Below are 13,853 nucleotides of genomic sequence, written 5' to 3' on the forward strand. Positions count from 1 at the left end.
TCAGGCTGACACAAAACAGGCGCCGAAGTAAACCGGCGCTTCAGCTCTTGGAAAGCTTCCACGGCTGCAGGAGCCCAGTTAGCAACATCAGAACCTTTCTTGGTCATATCCGTCAAAGATTTAACAACGCTAGAAAAGTTAGCGATAAAACGACGGTAGAAGTTAGCAAAACCCAAGAACTTCTGAAGACTCTTAACTGACGTGGGTTGAGTCCAATCATGAATAGCTCGGACCTTGACTGGGTCCATCTCCACCGCAGAAGGGGAGAAAATAAAACCCAAAAAGGGAACCTTCTGCACTCCAAAGAGACACTTTGAGCCCTTGACAAACAAAGCATTCTCACGCAAAACCTGAAACACCATCCTGACCTGCTTTACATGGGAGTCCCAATCATCAGAAAAAAACAGAATATCATCCAGATAAACGATCATAAATTTATCCAGGTACTTCCGGAAAATATCATGCATAAAGGACTGAAACACTGAAGGGGCATTAGAGAGCCCAAAAGGCATCACCAAGTACTCAAAATGACCTTCGGGCGTATTAAATGCAGTTTTCGATTCATCTCCCTGCTTAATGCGCACAAGGTTGTACGCACCACGAAGATCTATCTTGGTGAACCACTTGGCACCCTTAATCCGGGCAAACAAGTCCGACAACAAAGGCAAAGGATACTGAAATTTAACAGTGATTTTATTCAGAAGCCGATAGTCTATACAAGGTCTCAAAGATCCGTCCTTCTTGGCCACAAAAAAGAATCCCGCACCAAGAGGGGAAGAGGATGGACGAATATGCCCCTTCTCCAGAGACTCCTTGATATACGAACGCATTGCGGTATGCTCAGGTACAGACAGATTAAATAATCTTCCCTTAGGAAATTTACTACCCGGAATCAAATCTATAGCGCAGTCACAGTCCCTATGAGGAGGAAGAGCACTGGACCTGGACTCACTGAATACATCTTGATAATCAGACAAATACTCAGGAACTTCCGAAGGAGTAGAGGAAGCAATAGACACCGGCAGGGAATCGCCATGAATTCCCTGACAGCCCCAACTTGACACAGACATTGCCTTCCAATCCAAAACTGGATTATGGGTCTGTAACCATGGCAGACCCAAAACGACCAAATCATGCATTTTATGCAGAACCAGAAAACGAATCACCTCCCAATGTTCAGGAGTCATGCACATGGTTACCTGTGTCCAAAACTGCGGCTTATTTTCCGCCAATGGCGTAGCATCAATACCTCTAAGAGGGATAGGATTTACCAACGGCTCAAGAACAAAACCACAGCGTTTGGCAAATGAAAAATCCATAAGACTCAGGGCAGCACCTGAATCCACAAACGCCATAACAGGGTAGGAAGACAATGAGCAAATTAAAGTCACAGACAAAATAAATTTAGGTTACAAATTACCAATGGCGACAGGACTAACCACCTTTGTTAAGCGTTTAGAGCATGCTGATATAACATGTGTAGGATCACCACAGTAAAAACACAACCCATTCTGACGTCTATGATTTTTCCGTTCATTTCTAGTCTGAATTCTACCACATTGCATTAAATCAGGTGTTTGTTCAGACAACACCACCAGAGGATTAGCGGCTTTTCGCTCCCGCAAACGCCGGTCAATTTGAATAGCCAGCGCCATGGAATCATTCAGACATGTAGGAATGGAGAAACCCACCATCACATTCGTAATGGCTTCAGAAAGGCCATTTCTGAAATTTGCGGCCAGAGCACACTCATTCCACTGAGTAAGCACGGACCATTTCCGAAATTTTTGGCAATACACTTCAGCTTCATCCTGGCCCTGAGAGATAGCCAGCAAAGCTTTTTCTGCCTGAATTTCAAGATTGGGTTCCTCGTAAAGCAACCCGAGTGCCAGAAAAAACGCATCAATATTTGCCAATGCCGGATCTCCTGGCGCTAACGAGAAGGCCCAATCCTGAGGGTCGCCCCGCAAGAGAGAGATAACAATTTTTACTTGCTGAGCTGAGTCTCCAGACGAACGAGGTCTCAGAGATAGAAACAATTTACAATTATTCCTGAAATTCCTAAACTTAAATCGGTCTCCAGAGAACAGTTCAGGAATAGGTATTTTAGGTTCTGACATAGGACTACAAGTAACAAAATCTTGAATGCCCTGCACACGAGCAGCAAGCTGATCCACAATAGTAATCAAAGTCTGGACATTCATGTCTGCAGCAAGCTCAAGCCACTCAGAGATAAAGGGGAGGAAGAAAGAAAAAAAAAAACAAACTCAGAATTTCCTTTCTTATAATGCCACTTCTGCAATGCATTAAGTATTACTTTTGGCCTGGCATACTGTTATGACCCCAATGGCAGAGGGTCTCAGAGGTTATTACCAAGTCTGCACACACAAAAAACCAGCTCATAGGGCAGTGGTAACTAGGCTAACCGTATACCTGATCCTAGCACAACAAATAGCAGTAGCCGGGGAACGTACCTACGTTGGTTCTAGACGTCTCGCGCCAGCCGGAGAACTAACTAACCCTAGAAGGGAAACAATAGACCTTTCTTGCCTCCAGAGAAAAGACCCCAAAAGTTGGATACAAGCCCCCAACAAATAATAACGGTGAGGTAAGAAGAAAAGACAAACGTAAGAATGAACTAGGTTTTAGCAAAGAGAGGCCCACTGACTAATAGCAGAATATAGGAAGATGACTTATACGGTCAGCAAAAACACTATCAAAATTTCCACGCTGAATATTCAAGAACCCCCGAACCGTCTAACGGCACGGGGGGGGGGGGGGAATATCAGCCCCCTAGAGCTTCCAGCAATATCAGGAATCACATTTAGTACAAGCTGGACAAAAATAAGAGCAATGCAAATAACCAAAAAATAAGGAAGCAGGACTTAGCTTATTTTGCAAAGAACCAGGACCAGCAGACAGGAGCAAACAGAAAGGAACTGATTACAACGATGCCAGGCACCAGACTGAGAATTCAGGGAGTTTAAATAGCAACACCCCTAGACTAACGAACCAGGTGGGTACCAAGCCGGGGAAAGAAAATCAAAGTGTCATGTCGCTAGTGACCACAAGAGGGAGCCAAAAAGTTTAATTCACAACAGTCTCCTACCTCCTCCTCCCTGCAGGCCCGGATCCAAAATGGCCGCGGGGTCCTTCCGGGTCCTGCAGGGAGGTGGCTTTCAAGCGCCTGCTCAGAGCAGGCGGCGGGAAGCCTCCCTGCAGTGCCTGTGTGATCGCTGATCTGACACAGTGCACTGCAAGATGTCAGATCAGTGATATATATAGTGATGTCCCCCCCCCCCCGGAGCAATGTAAAAAGTGAAAGAAAAAAACATTTACATGTGTAAAAAACATGAAATAAAATTCCTAAAGAAAAAAAAATATTGTTCCAATAAATGCATTTCTTTATCTAAATAAAGAAAAAACAATAAAAGTACACATATTTAGTATCGCCGCGTCCGTGACAACCCGACCTATAAAACTGTCCCACTAGTTAACCTCTTCAGTGAACACCGTAAAAAAAAAAAAAAAGACGAGGCAAAAAAACGACGCTTTATTATCATACCGCTATACAAAAAGTGGAATAACACGCGATCAAAAAAACGGATATAAATAACCATGGTACCGCTGAAAACGTCATCTTGTTCCACAAAAAAATGAGCCACCATACAGCGTCATCAACGAAAAAAAGTAAAAAGTTATAGTCCTCAGAATAAAGCGATGCAAAAATAATTATTTTTTATATAAAATAGTTTTTATCGTATAAAAGCGCCAAAACATAAAAAAATGATAGAAATGAAGTATCGCTATAATCGTTCTGACCCAAAGAATAAAACTGCTTTATCAATTTTACCAACTGCAGAACGGTATAAGCCCCCCCCCCCCAAAAGAAATTCATGAATAGCTGGTTTTTGTTCATTCTACCTCACAAAAATCAAAATCAAAAGCGATCAAAAAATGTCACATGCCCGAAAATGGTACCAATAAAAATGTCATCTCGTCCTGCAAAAAACAAGACCTCACATGACTCTGTGGACCAAAATATGGAAGAATTATAGCTCTCAAAATGTGGAGCATCTTTTAGTGTGTGACGGCTGCCAATCATAAAAATCCGCTAAAAAAAACATTTTATAAGTAAATCAAACCCCCCATCATCACCCCCTTAGTTAGGGAAAAATAATACAATTTTAAGAAATGTATTTATTTCCATTTTCCCATTAGGGTTAGGGTTGGGGCTAAAGTTAGGGTTAGGGCTACAGTTAAAGTTGGGGTTAGGGTTGGGGCTAAAGTTAGGGTTAGGGTTGGGGCTAAAGTTAGGGTTGGGGCAAAAGTTAGGGTTGGGGCTAAAGTTACGGTTAGGGCTAAAGTTAGGGTTTGGATTACATTTAAGGTTGGGATTAGGGTTGGTATTAGGGGTGTGGTTAGGGTTAGGGTTGGGATTAGGGTTAGGGGTGTGTTTGGGTTAGGGATTCAGTTAGAATTGGGGGGTTTCCACTGTTTAAGCACATCAGGGGCTCTCCAAACGCAACAAGGTGTCCGATCTCAATTCCAGACAATTCTGCGTTGAAAAAGTAAAACAGTGCTCCTTCACTTCCGAGCTCTCCCGTGCGCCCAAACAGCGGTATACCCCAACATTTGGGGTATCAGTGTACTCAGGACAAATTGGACAACAACTTTTGGGGTTCAATTTCTCCTGTTACCCTTGGGAAAATACAAAACTGGGGGCTAAAAAATAATTTGTGTGGAACAAAAATGATTTTTTATTTTCACGGCTCTGCGTTATAAACTGTAGTGAAACACTTGGGGGTTCAAAGTTCTCACAACACATCCAGATAAGTTCCTTGGGGGGTCTAGTTTCCAATATGTTGTGACTTGTGGGGGGTTTCTACTGTTTAGGCACATCAGGGGCTCTGCAAACGCAATGCGACGCCTGCGGATCATTCCATCTAAGTCTGCATTCAAAACGGCGCTCCTTCCCTTCCAAGCTCTGCCATGCACCCAAACAGTAGTTTTCTCCCACATATTGGGTATCAGCATACTAAGGACAAATTGTACAACAACTTTTGGGGTCCAATTTCTCCTGTTACCCTTTTGAAAATGCAAAACTGGGGGCTAAAAAATTATTTTTGCGGACAAAAAAAGAATTTTTATTTTCACGGTTCTGCGGTATAAACTGTAGTGAAACACTTGGGGGTTCAAAGTGCTCACCACACATCTAGATAAGCTCCTTAGGGGGTCTACTTTCCAAAATGGTGTCACTTGTGGAGTATTTCAATGTTTAATCACATCAGGGGCTCTCCAAACTTGACATGGCGTCCCATCTCAATTCCAGTCAATTTTGCATTGGAAAGTCAAACGGCGCTCCTTCTCTTCCGAGCTCTGCCATGCACCCAAACAGTGGTTTACCCCCACATATGGGGTATCAGCGCACTCAGGACAAATTGCACAACAATCAGTCTGTCGACTCCTGTCAGCGTGTCCTCTCATCCTCAGCTCCAGTCAGTGCAGCACAGTCGCCTCACAGCTCATCTTTTCTGACAGGACTCTCTCGCGTGCGCCGTTCCTGCCTGATCTATTTGAATTTCTGCACGTGCATTAACTGTCTGCAAAGCCACGCCCCTTCTCTTTAGCACAGGGAACACTCTGATACCCCAAGCTCTCCCCCCTGTATCCAAGGTGACAGACCCAACGGTTCTGGACCTGTTACAGATGAGGCAAACCTGGTTAGTTTCTCCCCCTTACACCTGCATCAATGCCAAAGGTCTGTGTGGCCACCAAGACCTGAGGCTTAGAGGATCCATGTTACCTGTTGAGCCTAACACCTACTCTTAAAAAGTAATCATGGCATGAGTGGCTTTTTATAATCTTAAATGTCCAAACGATAAGTCTGCAGTCACTCTTTGTGACTGCACACTTGTGAATCTCCCCAGCGTATGCACTGTATGCTGCGCGGATTCACTGGTTTCTGACCTGGGACCAGAGGGTATGTATGAGTTATACATACTGCCGACCAGAACCCATCTAGTGGGAGTGGCCTCGCTCCATTCAAGTGTATTGCGCTGAGGCCGCACCCACTGGCCAGGAGTATGTATAACGCATACATACTCTCCGGTCCCGGGTCAGAAATTGGCAAATCCCCGCAGCGCACAGTGCATGTGCTGGGGGGGATTCATAAATCTGCAGTCACACAGAGCGATTCAAATTTTGATACTGTACAGTTAGCAGACAACTAATGGGCCAGCAACCAAGGCTCTCCTCTCCAGCTGGAGAAGGTGATGGTTAGTTGCACAGCAAATAAAATGTAAGATGTGCTTGAACGGCAGAAGGTCTAGAATGCTTGGGACCAGTCAGGCTAGGCTACCAGCCATATACTATGTGTGTAATAGTAGATAACATGAAAGAAAGCAATTTACCGCTGTTTAGTCCATGATACCCATCATTGGAAATAACACCACTGGGAAGAGAGCAGTAACAGCTAATGGGAGAGCTTCTGTGCACCAGAAGAGAGCCATTATAATGATGACATAGCCACAGCTTGCTATAAAAGCGCCAAAACATAAAAAAATGATAGAAATGAAGTATCGCTATAATCGTTCTGACCCAAAGAATAAAACTGCTTTATCAATTTTACCAACTGCAGAACAGTATAAGCCCCCCAAAAGAAATTCATGAATAGCTGGTTTTTGTTCATTCTATCTCACAAAAATCAGAATAAAAAGCGATCAAAAAATGTCACATGGCCGAAAATGGTACCAATAAAAATGTCAACTCGTCCTGCAAAAAACAAGACCTCACATGACTCTGTGGACCAAATTATGGAAGAATTATAGCTCTCAAAATGTGGAGCATCTTTTAGTGTGTGACGGCTGCCAATCATAAAAATCTGCTAAAAAACCAATTTTATAAGTAAATCCAACCCCCCATCATCGCCCCCTTAGTTAGGGAAAAATAATACAATTTTAAGAAATGTATTTATTTCCATTTTCCCATTAGGGTTAGGGTTGGGGCTAAAGTTAGGGTTAGGGCTACAGTTAAAGTTGGGGTTAGGGTTGGGGCTAAAGTTAGGGTTAGGGTTGGGGCTAAAGTTAGGGTTGGGGCAAAAGTTAGGGTTAGGGTTGGGGCTAAAGTTAGGGTTAGGGTTGGGGCTAAAGTTAGGGTTTGGATTACATTTACGGTTGGGATTAGGGTTGGTATTAGGGGTGTGGTTAGGGTTAGGGTTGGGATTAGGGTTAGGGGTGTGTTTGGGTTAGGGATTCAGTTAGAATTGGGGGGTTTCCACTGTTTAAGCACATCAGGGGCTCTCTAAACGCGACAAGGTGTCCGATCTCAATTCCAGCCAATTCTGCGTTGAAAAAGTAAAACAATGCTCCTTCACTTCCAAGCTCTCCCGTGCACCCAAACAGGGGTTTACCCCAACATTTGGGGTATCAGCATACTCAGGACAAATTGGACAACAAATTTTGGGGTCCAATTTCTCTTGTTACCATTGGGAAAATACAAAACAGAGGGCTAATATATAATTTGTGTGGAAAAAAAATGATTTTTTATTTTCACGGCTCTTTGTTTTAAACTGTAGTGAAACACCTGGGGGTTCAAAGTTCTCACAACACATCCAGATAAGTTCCTTGGGGGGTCTAGTTTCCAATATGGGGTCACTTGTGGGGGGTTTCTACTGTTTAGGTACATCAGGGGATCTGCAAACGCAATGTGATGCCTGCAGACCATTCCATCTGTCTGCATTCCAAACGGAGCTCCTTCCCTTCTGAGCTCTGCCATTCGCCCAAACGGTGGTTCCCCCCCACATATGGGGTATCAGCGTACTCAGGACAAATTGGACAACATCTTTTGGGGTTCAATTTCTCCTGTTACCCTTGGGAAAATACAAAACTGGGGGCTAAAAAATAATTTGTGTGGAAAAAAAAAGAATTTTTATTTTCACGGCTCTGCGTTATAAACTGTAGTGAAACACTTGAGGGTTCAAAGTTCTCACAACACATCTAGATAAGTTCCTTGGGGGGTCTAGTTTCCAATTTGTTGTCACTTGGGGGGGGTTTCTACTGTTTAGGCACATCAGGGGCTCTGCAAACGCAATGTGACGCCTGCAGATCATTCCATCTAAGTCTGCATTCAAAACGGCGCTCCTTCCCTTCCAAGCTCTGCCATGCACCCGAACAGTAGTTTTCTCCCACATATTGGGTGTCAGCATACTCAGGACAAATTGGACAACAACTTTTGGGGTCCAATTTCTCCTGTTACCCTTGGGAAAATACAAAACTGGGGGCTAAAAAATAATTTTTGTGGAAAAAAAAGAATTTTTATTTTCACGGCTCTGCGTTATAAACTTCAGTGAAACACTTGGGGGTTCAAAGTTCTTACAACACATCTAGATAAGTTCCTTAGGGGGTCTAGTTTCCAATATGGGGTCACTTGTGGGGGGTTTCAATGTTTAATCACATCAGGGGTTCTCCAAACGCGGCATGGCGTCCCATCTCAAATCCAGTCAATTTTGCATTGGAAAATCAAATGACGCTCCATCCCTTCCGAGCTCTGCCATGCACCCAAATAGTGGTTTACCCCCACTTATGGAGTATCGGCGTACTCAGGACAAATTGCACAACAAATTTTGTCATCCAATTTCTTCTGTTACCCTTGGGAAAATAAAAAATTGCGGGCGAAAAATCATTTTTGTGAAAAAATATGATTTTTTATTTTTACAGCTCTACATTATAAACTTTTGTGAAGCACTTGGTGGGTCAAAGTGCTCACCACACATCTAGATAAGTTCCTTAGGGGGTCTACTTTGCAAAATGGTGTCACTTGTAGGGGGTTTAAATGTTTAGGCACATCAGGGGCTCTCCAAACGCGGCATGGCGTCCCATCTCAATTCCAGTCAATTTTGCAATGAAAATTCAAATGGCGCTCCTTCCCTTCTGTGCTCTGCCATGCTCCCAAATAGTAGTTTACCCCCACATATGGGGTATCACATACTCAGAACAAATTGTACAACAACCTTTGGGGTCCAATTTCTCCTGTTACTCTTGGTAAAATAAAACAAATTGGAGCTAAAGTAACGTTACCTGCCTGGCTCTCTTGTGCCAGCTGTAACGTTTGGTGGTGGAGGGATAAAATTATTTCATTGGTTGGCCAAGACCTCATGTGAATGGAAATCTTAATGCTTAAACATGCCAAGACATTTTGCATAATAGCATGCTTCCAAATTAGTGAGAACAGTTTGCGGAAGGTCCTTTTCTGTTCCCCATGACTGTGCCCCAGTGTACAAAGCAAGGTCCATAAAGGCATGAGTGGGTGATTTTGGTGACAGAGCCTTGACCTAAACCTCATTAAACACCTTTTGGAAGGAACTAAAAATGAGATTGAGACTTTTGCCGTCTTGTTCAACACTCCAAATTATTGTAAAAAGCCTTTCCACAAGAGTAGATGCTGTTCTACAGTATCTGAAAAGGGGGATTAAAACTGTATTTATACATAGAGATGCCATAAAGGCTCCTGTAGGTGTAATGTGTATGAGTCCTCATGCGTTAGTCAGTATAGTGCATAATTTCAAATCACAAACAAATACCATAGGACATAAACTCACAGAGCAGGTTTGACTCCCACGATCAGCAACACCCTCAGGGCTATCCTCTTATGCAAATTCCACCTTTCAACTGAGATTGCCACTAGTATCCCTCCAATAAATAACATGTTGGTATCTTTAAGATATTGACTGCAAGCCTGAAATAAAAAAAGATAAACTGGTTATTTTAAATGATGAGATTTCTCAAAATCAAATTAATAAGCTTCTACAGGGCAAATTCTAGCATTTCTGCTGCCTGATGTGAAAATTATAATAATGCCCTCACCTTTCCACATCCAAAAATAAAGTATAAGCCATGTAAAAGTGCAAAAAAATTATATATAAGAATGAAAAAAAAATGTATATTTAAATATACTGTAAGTATAAGCCCCCATATCCTGGACTCCTTTTCCATCCCCAGGGTCCATTGTCCTCTGTTTGACTCCACGTCAGGTTTTGCAGGTTGCCCAGAGTGGATCAATAACATAATCTACTTAGACTTATTTAAGGCCCATTTATACATACACCTGTGTCTTGAGATTGAGACTCTAGTCCTATGTTTGGTGTGCTCCCCCATCTGTAATTTTTGCGTTTGTATTTTTACTTGTTTTCTTCCCAGCTGGGTTCCACTTAATCTGTTCTGCTGTACCTGAGATTCCTGAACATGCCTAGTTTTCGCTGTCCATGTCACGGATGTGCTCCAGTCCGCAACTGAGACCGTTAGATTATGCTCAAAGGGGATTTATTACAGTTCTGGCGAGAATAGGAGAAAACTTCCCTGACATTGACGGTGTGCTTCAATGGTCCTGACGATGTCGATGCTCTCTGGTGGTCCTGACGATGGCGTTGTCCTGTTGTGGTCCCGGCGAAGGTGGTGTCCTCCCCCTCTCTTGATAATGGCGGTGATAGTCTGGGGCTCCAGCACAGGCACTGGCCTCAACGGATGAAAGAAGGAAGGGGAATAATCTCTTCTCTCAGCGGTGAGAGCCCTTACACTAGCAGGGCCTAGGACACTGTCCCGCATGGCCAGCCCAGTCCGCTGTGCTGTACTGTTCAGCGCCTGTATCCCGCACACAGACCTTGCCTCTCATGGTCACCGGCCAGGACGAATTTGTTAACATAGTCAGCTGCGTCAGCAGTCTCGTAAATGTCCGTGATGTAAGCGGGTACAGCGATGTTAGCATGGACAGCAGTATCTCTGGTGTGTCAGTGGGACCCCGTCTGTCAACTCCTGTCAGCGTGTCCTCTCATCCTCGGCTCCAGTCAGTGCAGCACCGTCGCCTCACAGCTCATCTTTTCTGACAGGACTCTCTCGCGTGCGCCGTTCCTGCCTGATCTATTTGAATTTCTGCACGTGCATTAACTGTCTGCATAGCCACGCCCCTTCTCTTTAGCACAGGGAACACTCTGATGCCCCAAGCTCTCCCCCTGTATCCAAGGTGACAGACCCGACGGTTCTGGACCCGTTACAGATGAGGCAAACCTGGTTAGTTTCTCCCCCTTACACCTGCATCAATGCCTAAGGTCTGTGTGGCCACCAAGACTTGAGGCTTAGAGGATCCACCTTACCTGTTGAGCCTAACACCTACTCTTAAAAAGTAATCATGGCATGAGTTGCTTTTTATAATCTTAAATGTCCAAACGATAAGTCTGCAGTCACTCTTTGTGACTGCACACTTGTGAATCTCCCCAGCGTATGCACTGTATGCTGCACGGATTCACTGGTTTCTGACCTGGGACCAGAGGGTATGTATGAGTTATACATACTGCCGACCAGAACCCATCTCGTGGGAGTGGCCTCGCTCCATTCAAGTGTATTGCGCTGAGGCCGCACCCACTGGCCAGGAGTATGTATAACGCATACATACTCTCCGGTCCCGGGTCAGAAATTGGCAAATCCCCGCAGCACACAGTGCATGTGCTGGGGGGATTCATAAATCTGCAGTCACACAGAGCGATTCAAAGGTTGATACTGTACAGTTAGCAGACAACTAATGGGCCAGCAACCAAGGCTCTCCTTTCCAGTGGGAGAAGGTGATGGTTAGTTGCACAGCAAATAAAATGTAAGATGTGCTTGAACGGCAGAAGGTCTAGAATGCTTGGAACCAGTCAGGCTAGGCTACCAGCCATATACTATGTGTGTAATAGTAGATAACATGAAAGAAAGCAATTTACCGCTGTTGAGTCCATGATACCCATCATTGGAAATAACACCACTGGGAAGAGAGCAGTAACAGCCAATGGGAGAGCTTCTGTGCACCAGAAGAGAGCCATTATAATGATCACATAGCCACAGCTTGCTTCCTGTATAAAAAATGAATAAAAATCATGATTACAATCCTAAAAAAATGAAATCCCATCTAAAAAGAACAAGTGATGATCAAGCATCGTCAACTATCAGCTCATGATCAGTGGACCATTACTCCACTGACTGTGACTTTTAGCTTTTCATTAGGCTGCAGCCAATAGACCATGCAATTTTGGGAGAAAAAAAAACAATTTTTGAATCATTAATTCCAAACACTAAAATAAAGGTATGATAGCACCTAATTATTCATTCAATTGAATAACTTTATTTGTATTTCCTACAAAAAAAATGCAACCCATGTAGCAAACTGGAAAAATCTGCGCTCCAAATAGTGCTCCCTCTCTCCCCATATGGCTAAGCAGTAGTGATGAGCGAGTATACTCGTTGCTTGGGTTTTCGGGTATTTGTGAGTGCTCGGAGATTTAGTTTTTGTGGACGCAGCTGCATGATTTATGGCTGCTAGCCAGCCTGAGTACATGTGGGGGTTGACTGGTTGCTAGGGAATCCCCACATGTATTCAAGCTGTCTAGCAGCCGCAAATCATGCAGGTGCGTCGACAAAAACTAAATCTCCTAGCACTCACAAATACTCGGAGACCACCCGAGCGTGCTCAGGAAAACCCGAGCAACGAGTATACTCGTTCATCACTACTAAGCAGTACAATACAGTACAGCCACATATGGGGTATTGACACATTCAGCAGAAATTATGGGACAGATTTTGGTGCCATTTTTATCCATTTCCCCATGTGAAAATGTAAAATCGGGCTAAAACATCATTTTCGTGGTAAAAATGTAATTATTTTTTCTTCACTGCACAATGGTAAAAAATTCTATGACACACCTGTGGTGTCAATATAATCGCTGCACCCCTAGATGAATTCATTGAGAAGTGTAGTTTGCAAAATAGGGTCATTTATAGGGGTTCTGCTGTTCAGGTCTCTCATGGGCACACTAAGGAGAAATTTTTACAACAACCTGAGGTTCATTTTTTCATATTAGCCTTTAGAAAAATTAAAAACTTGAGGCTATAACAATATTTTAGTGGTAAAAATGAAATTATTCTTTCTTCACCACCCAATAGTATACAATTCTGTAAGGCACATGTGGTGTCAATATGATCACTGCTCCCCTAGATTAATTCATTCGGGGGTGTAGTTTGCAAAATAAGGTCACATATTGTGGGGTTTCTGCTATTCTGACACCTCATGGGCTCTGCCAATGTGACATGGTACTCTCAAACCATTCCAGCAAAATCTGAACCCCAGTATGATGCTCCTTTCCTTCTGAGATGTGCACTGTGCCCCAAAAATAGTGTTCGACCACATATGGGGTATCTGTGTAAGCATAAAAAATTTAATACATTTTGGGGTCCATTTTCTACTGTTATCATTGTGAAAATTGCAACCATTTGGGGCTAAAAAAAACAAACATTTTTGTGGGATAATTCTTTTTTTTTATTTTCACAGATCAATGTTATAATATTCTGTTAAGCACCAAGGGGTTCAAGGTGCTCACTACACATCTAGATAAATTCCTTGGGGTGGGTCTAGTTTCCAAATAGGGTCACTTGTGGGGGTTTCCACTGTATAGGCACATCAGGGGCTCTCCAAACACGACATGACACCCCCAGACCATTCCATCAAAGTCTGCATTCCAAAATGTCACTCCTTCCTTTCTAAGCCCTGCCATGTGCCCAAACAGTAGTTTTCCCCCCACATATGAGATATCGGTGTACTTAGGAGAAATTACACAAAACAAATTCTGTGGTCTATTTTCTCCTGTTACCCTTGTGAAAATAAAAAATGGGGCCAAAAGAACATTTTTGTGGGGAAAAAAATTGATTTTTTTATTTTCACAGGTCAATGTTATAAACTTCTGAGAAGAACCTGGGGGTTCAAAGTGCTCACTATACATCTAGATACATTGCTTGAAGGGTCTAGTTTCCAAAAGAGAGTCACCTGTGGGG

At 43.3% G+C, this 13,853-nt stretch overlaps 1 protein-coding gene across 1 annotated transcript in view; it reads right to left on the minus strand.

Moving 5' to 3' along the window:
* Positions 1–13,853, minus strand: part of LOC143815283 (solute carrier family 13 member 2-like) — a 176,665-nt gene that overhangs the window by 77,128 nt on the left and 85,684 nt on the right. The window contains exons 2-3 of the mRNA XM_077294370.1: positions 11,753–11,881; positions 9,599–9,735 (exon numbers count right to left, since the gene is read on the minus strand). Of these exons, the coding sequence (XP_077150485.1) occupies positions 9,599–9,735; positions 11,753–11,881 (266 nt within the window). The remainder of the gene's footprint in view (positions 1–9,598; positions 9,736–11,752; positions 11,882–13,853) is intronic.

The sequence above is a fragment of the Ranitomeya variabilis genome, chromosome 3 (genome assembly GCF_051348905.1).
Source record: "Ranitomeya variabilis isolate aRanVar5 chromosome 3, aRanVar5.hap1, whole genome shotgun sequence".
Classification (NCBI taxonomy): Eukaryota; Metazoa; Chordata; class Amphibia; order Anura; family Dendrobatidae; genus Ranitomeya; species Ranitomeya variabilis.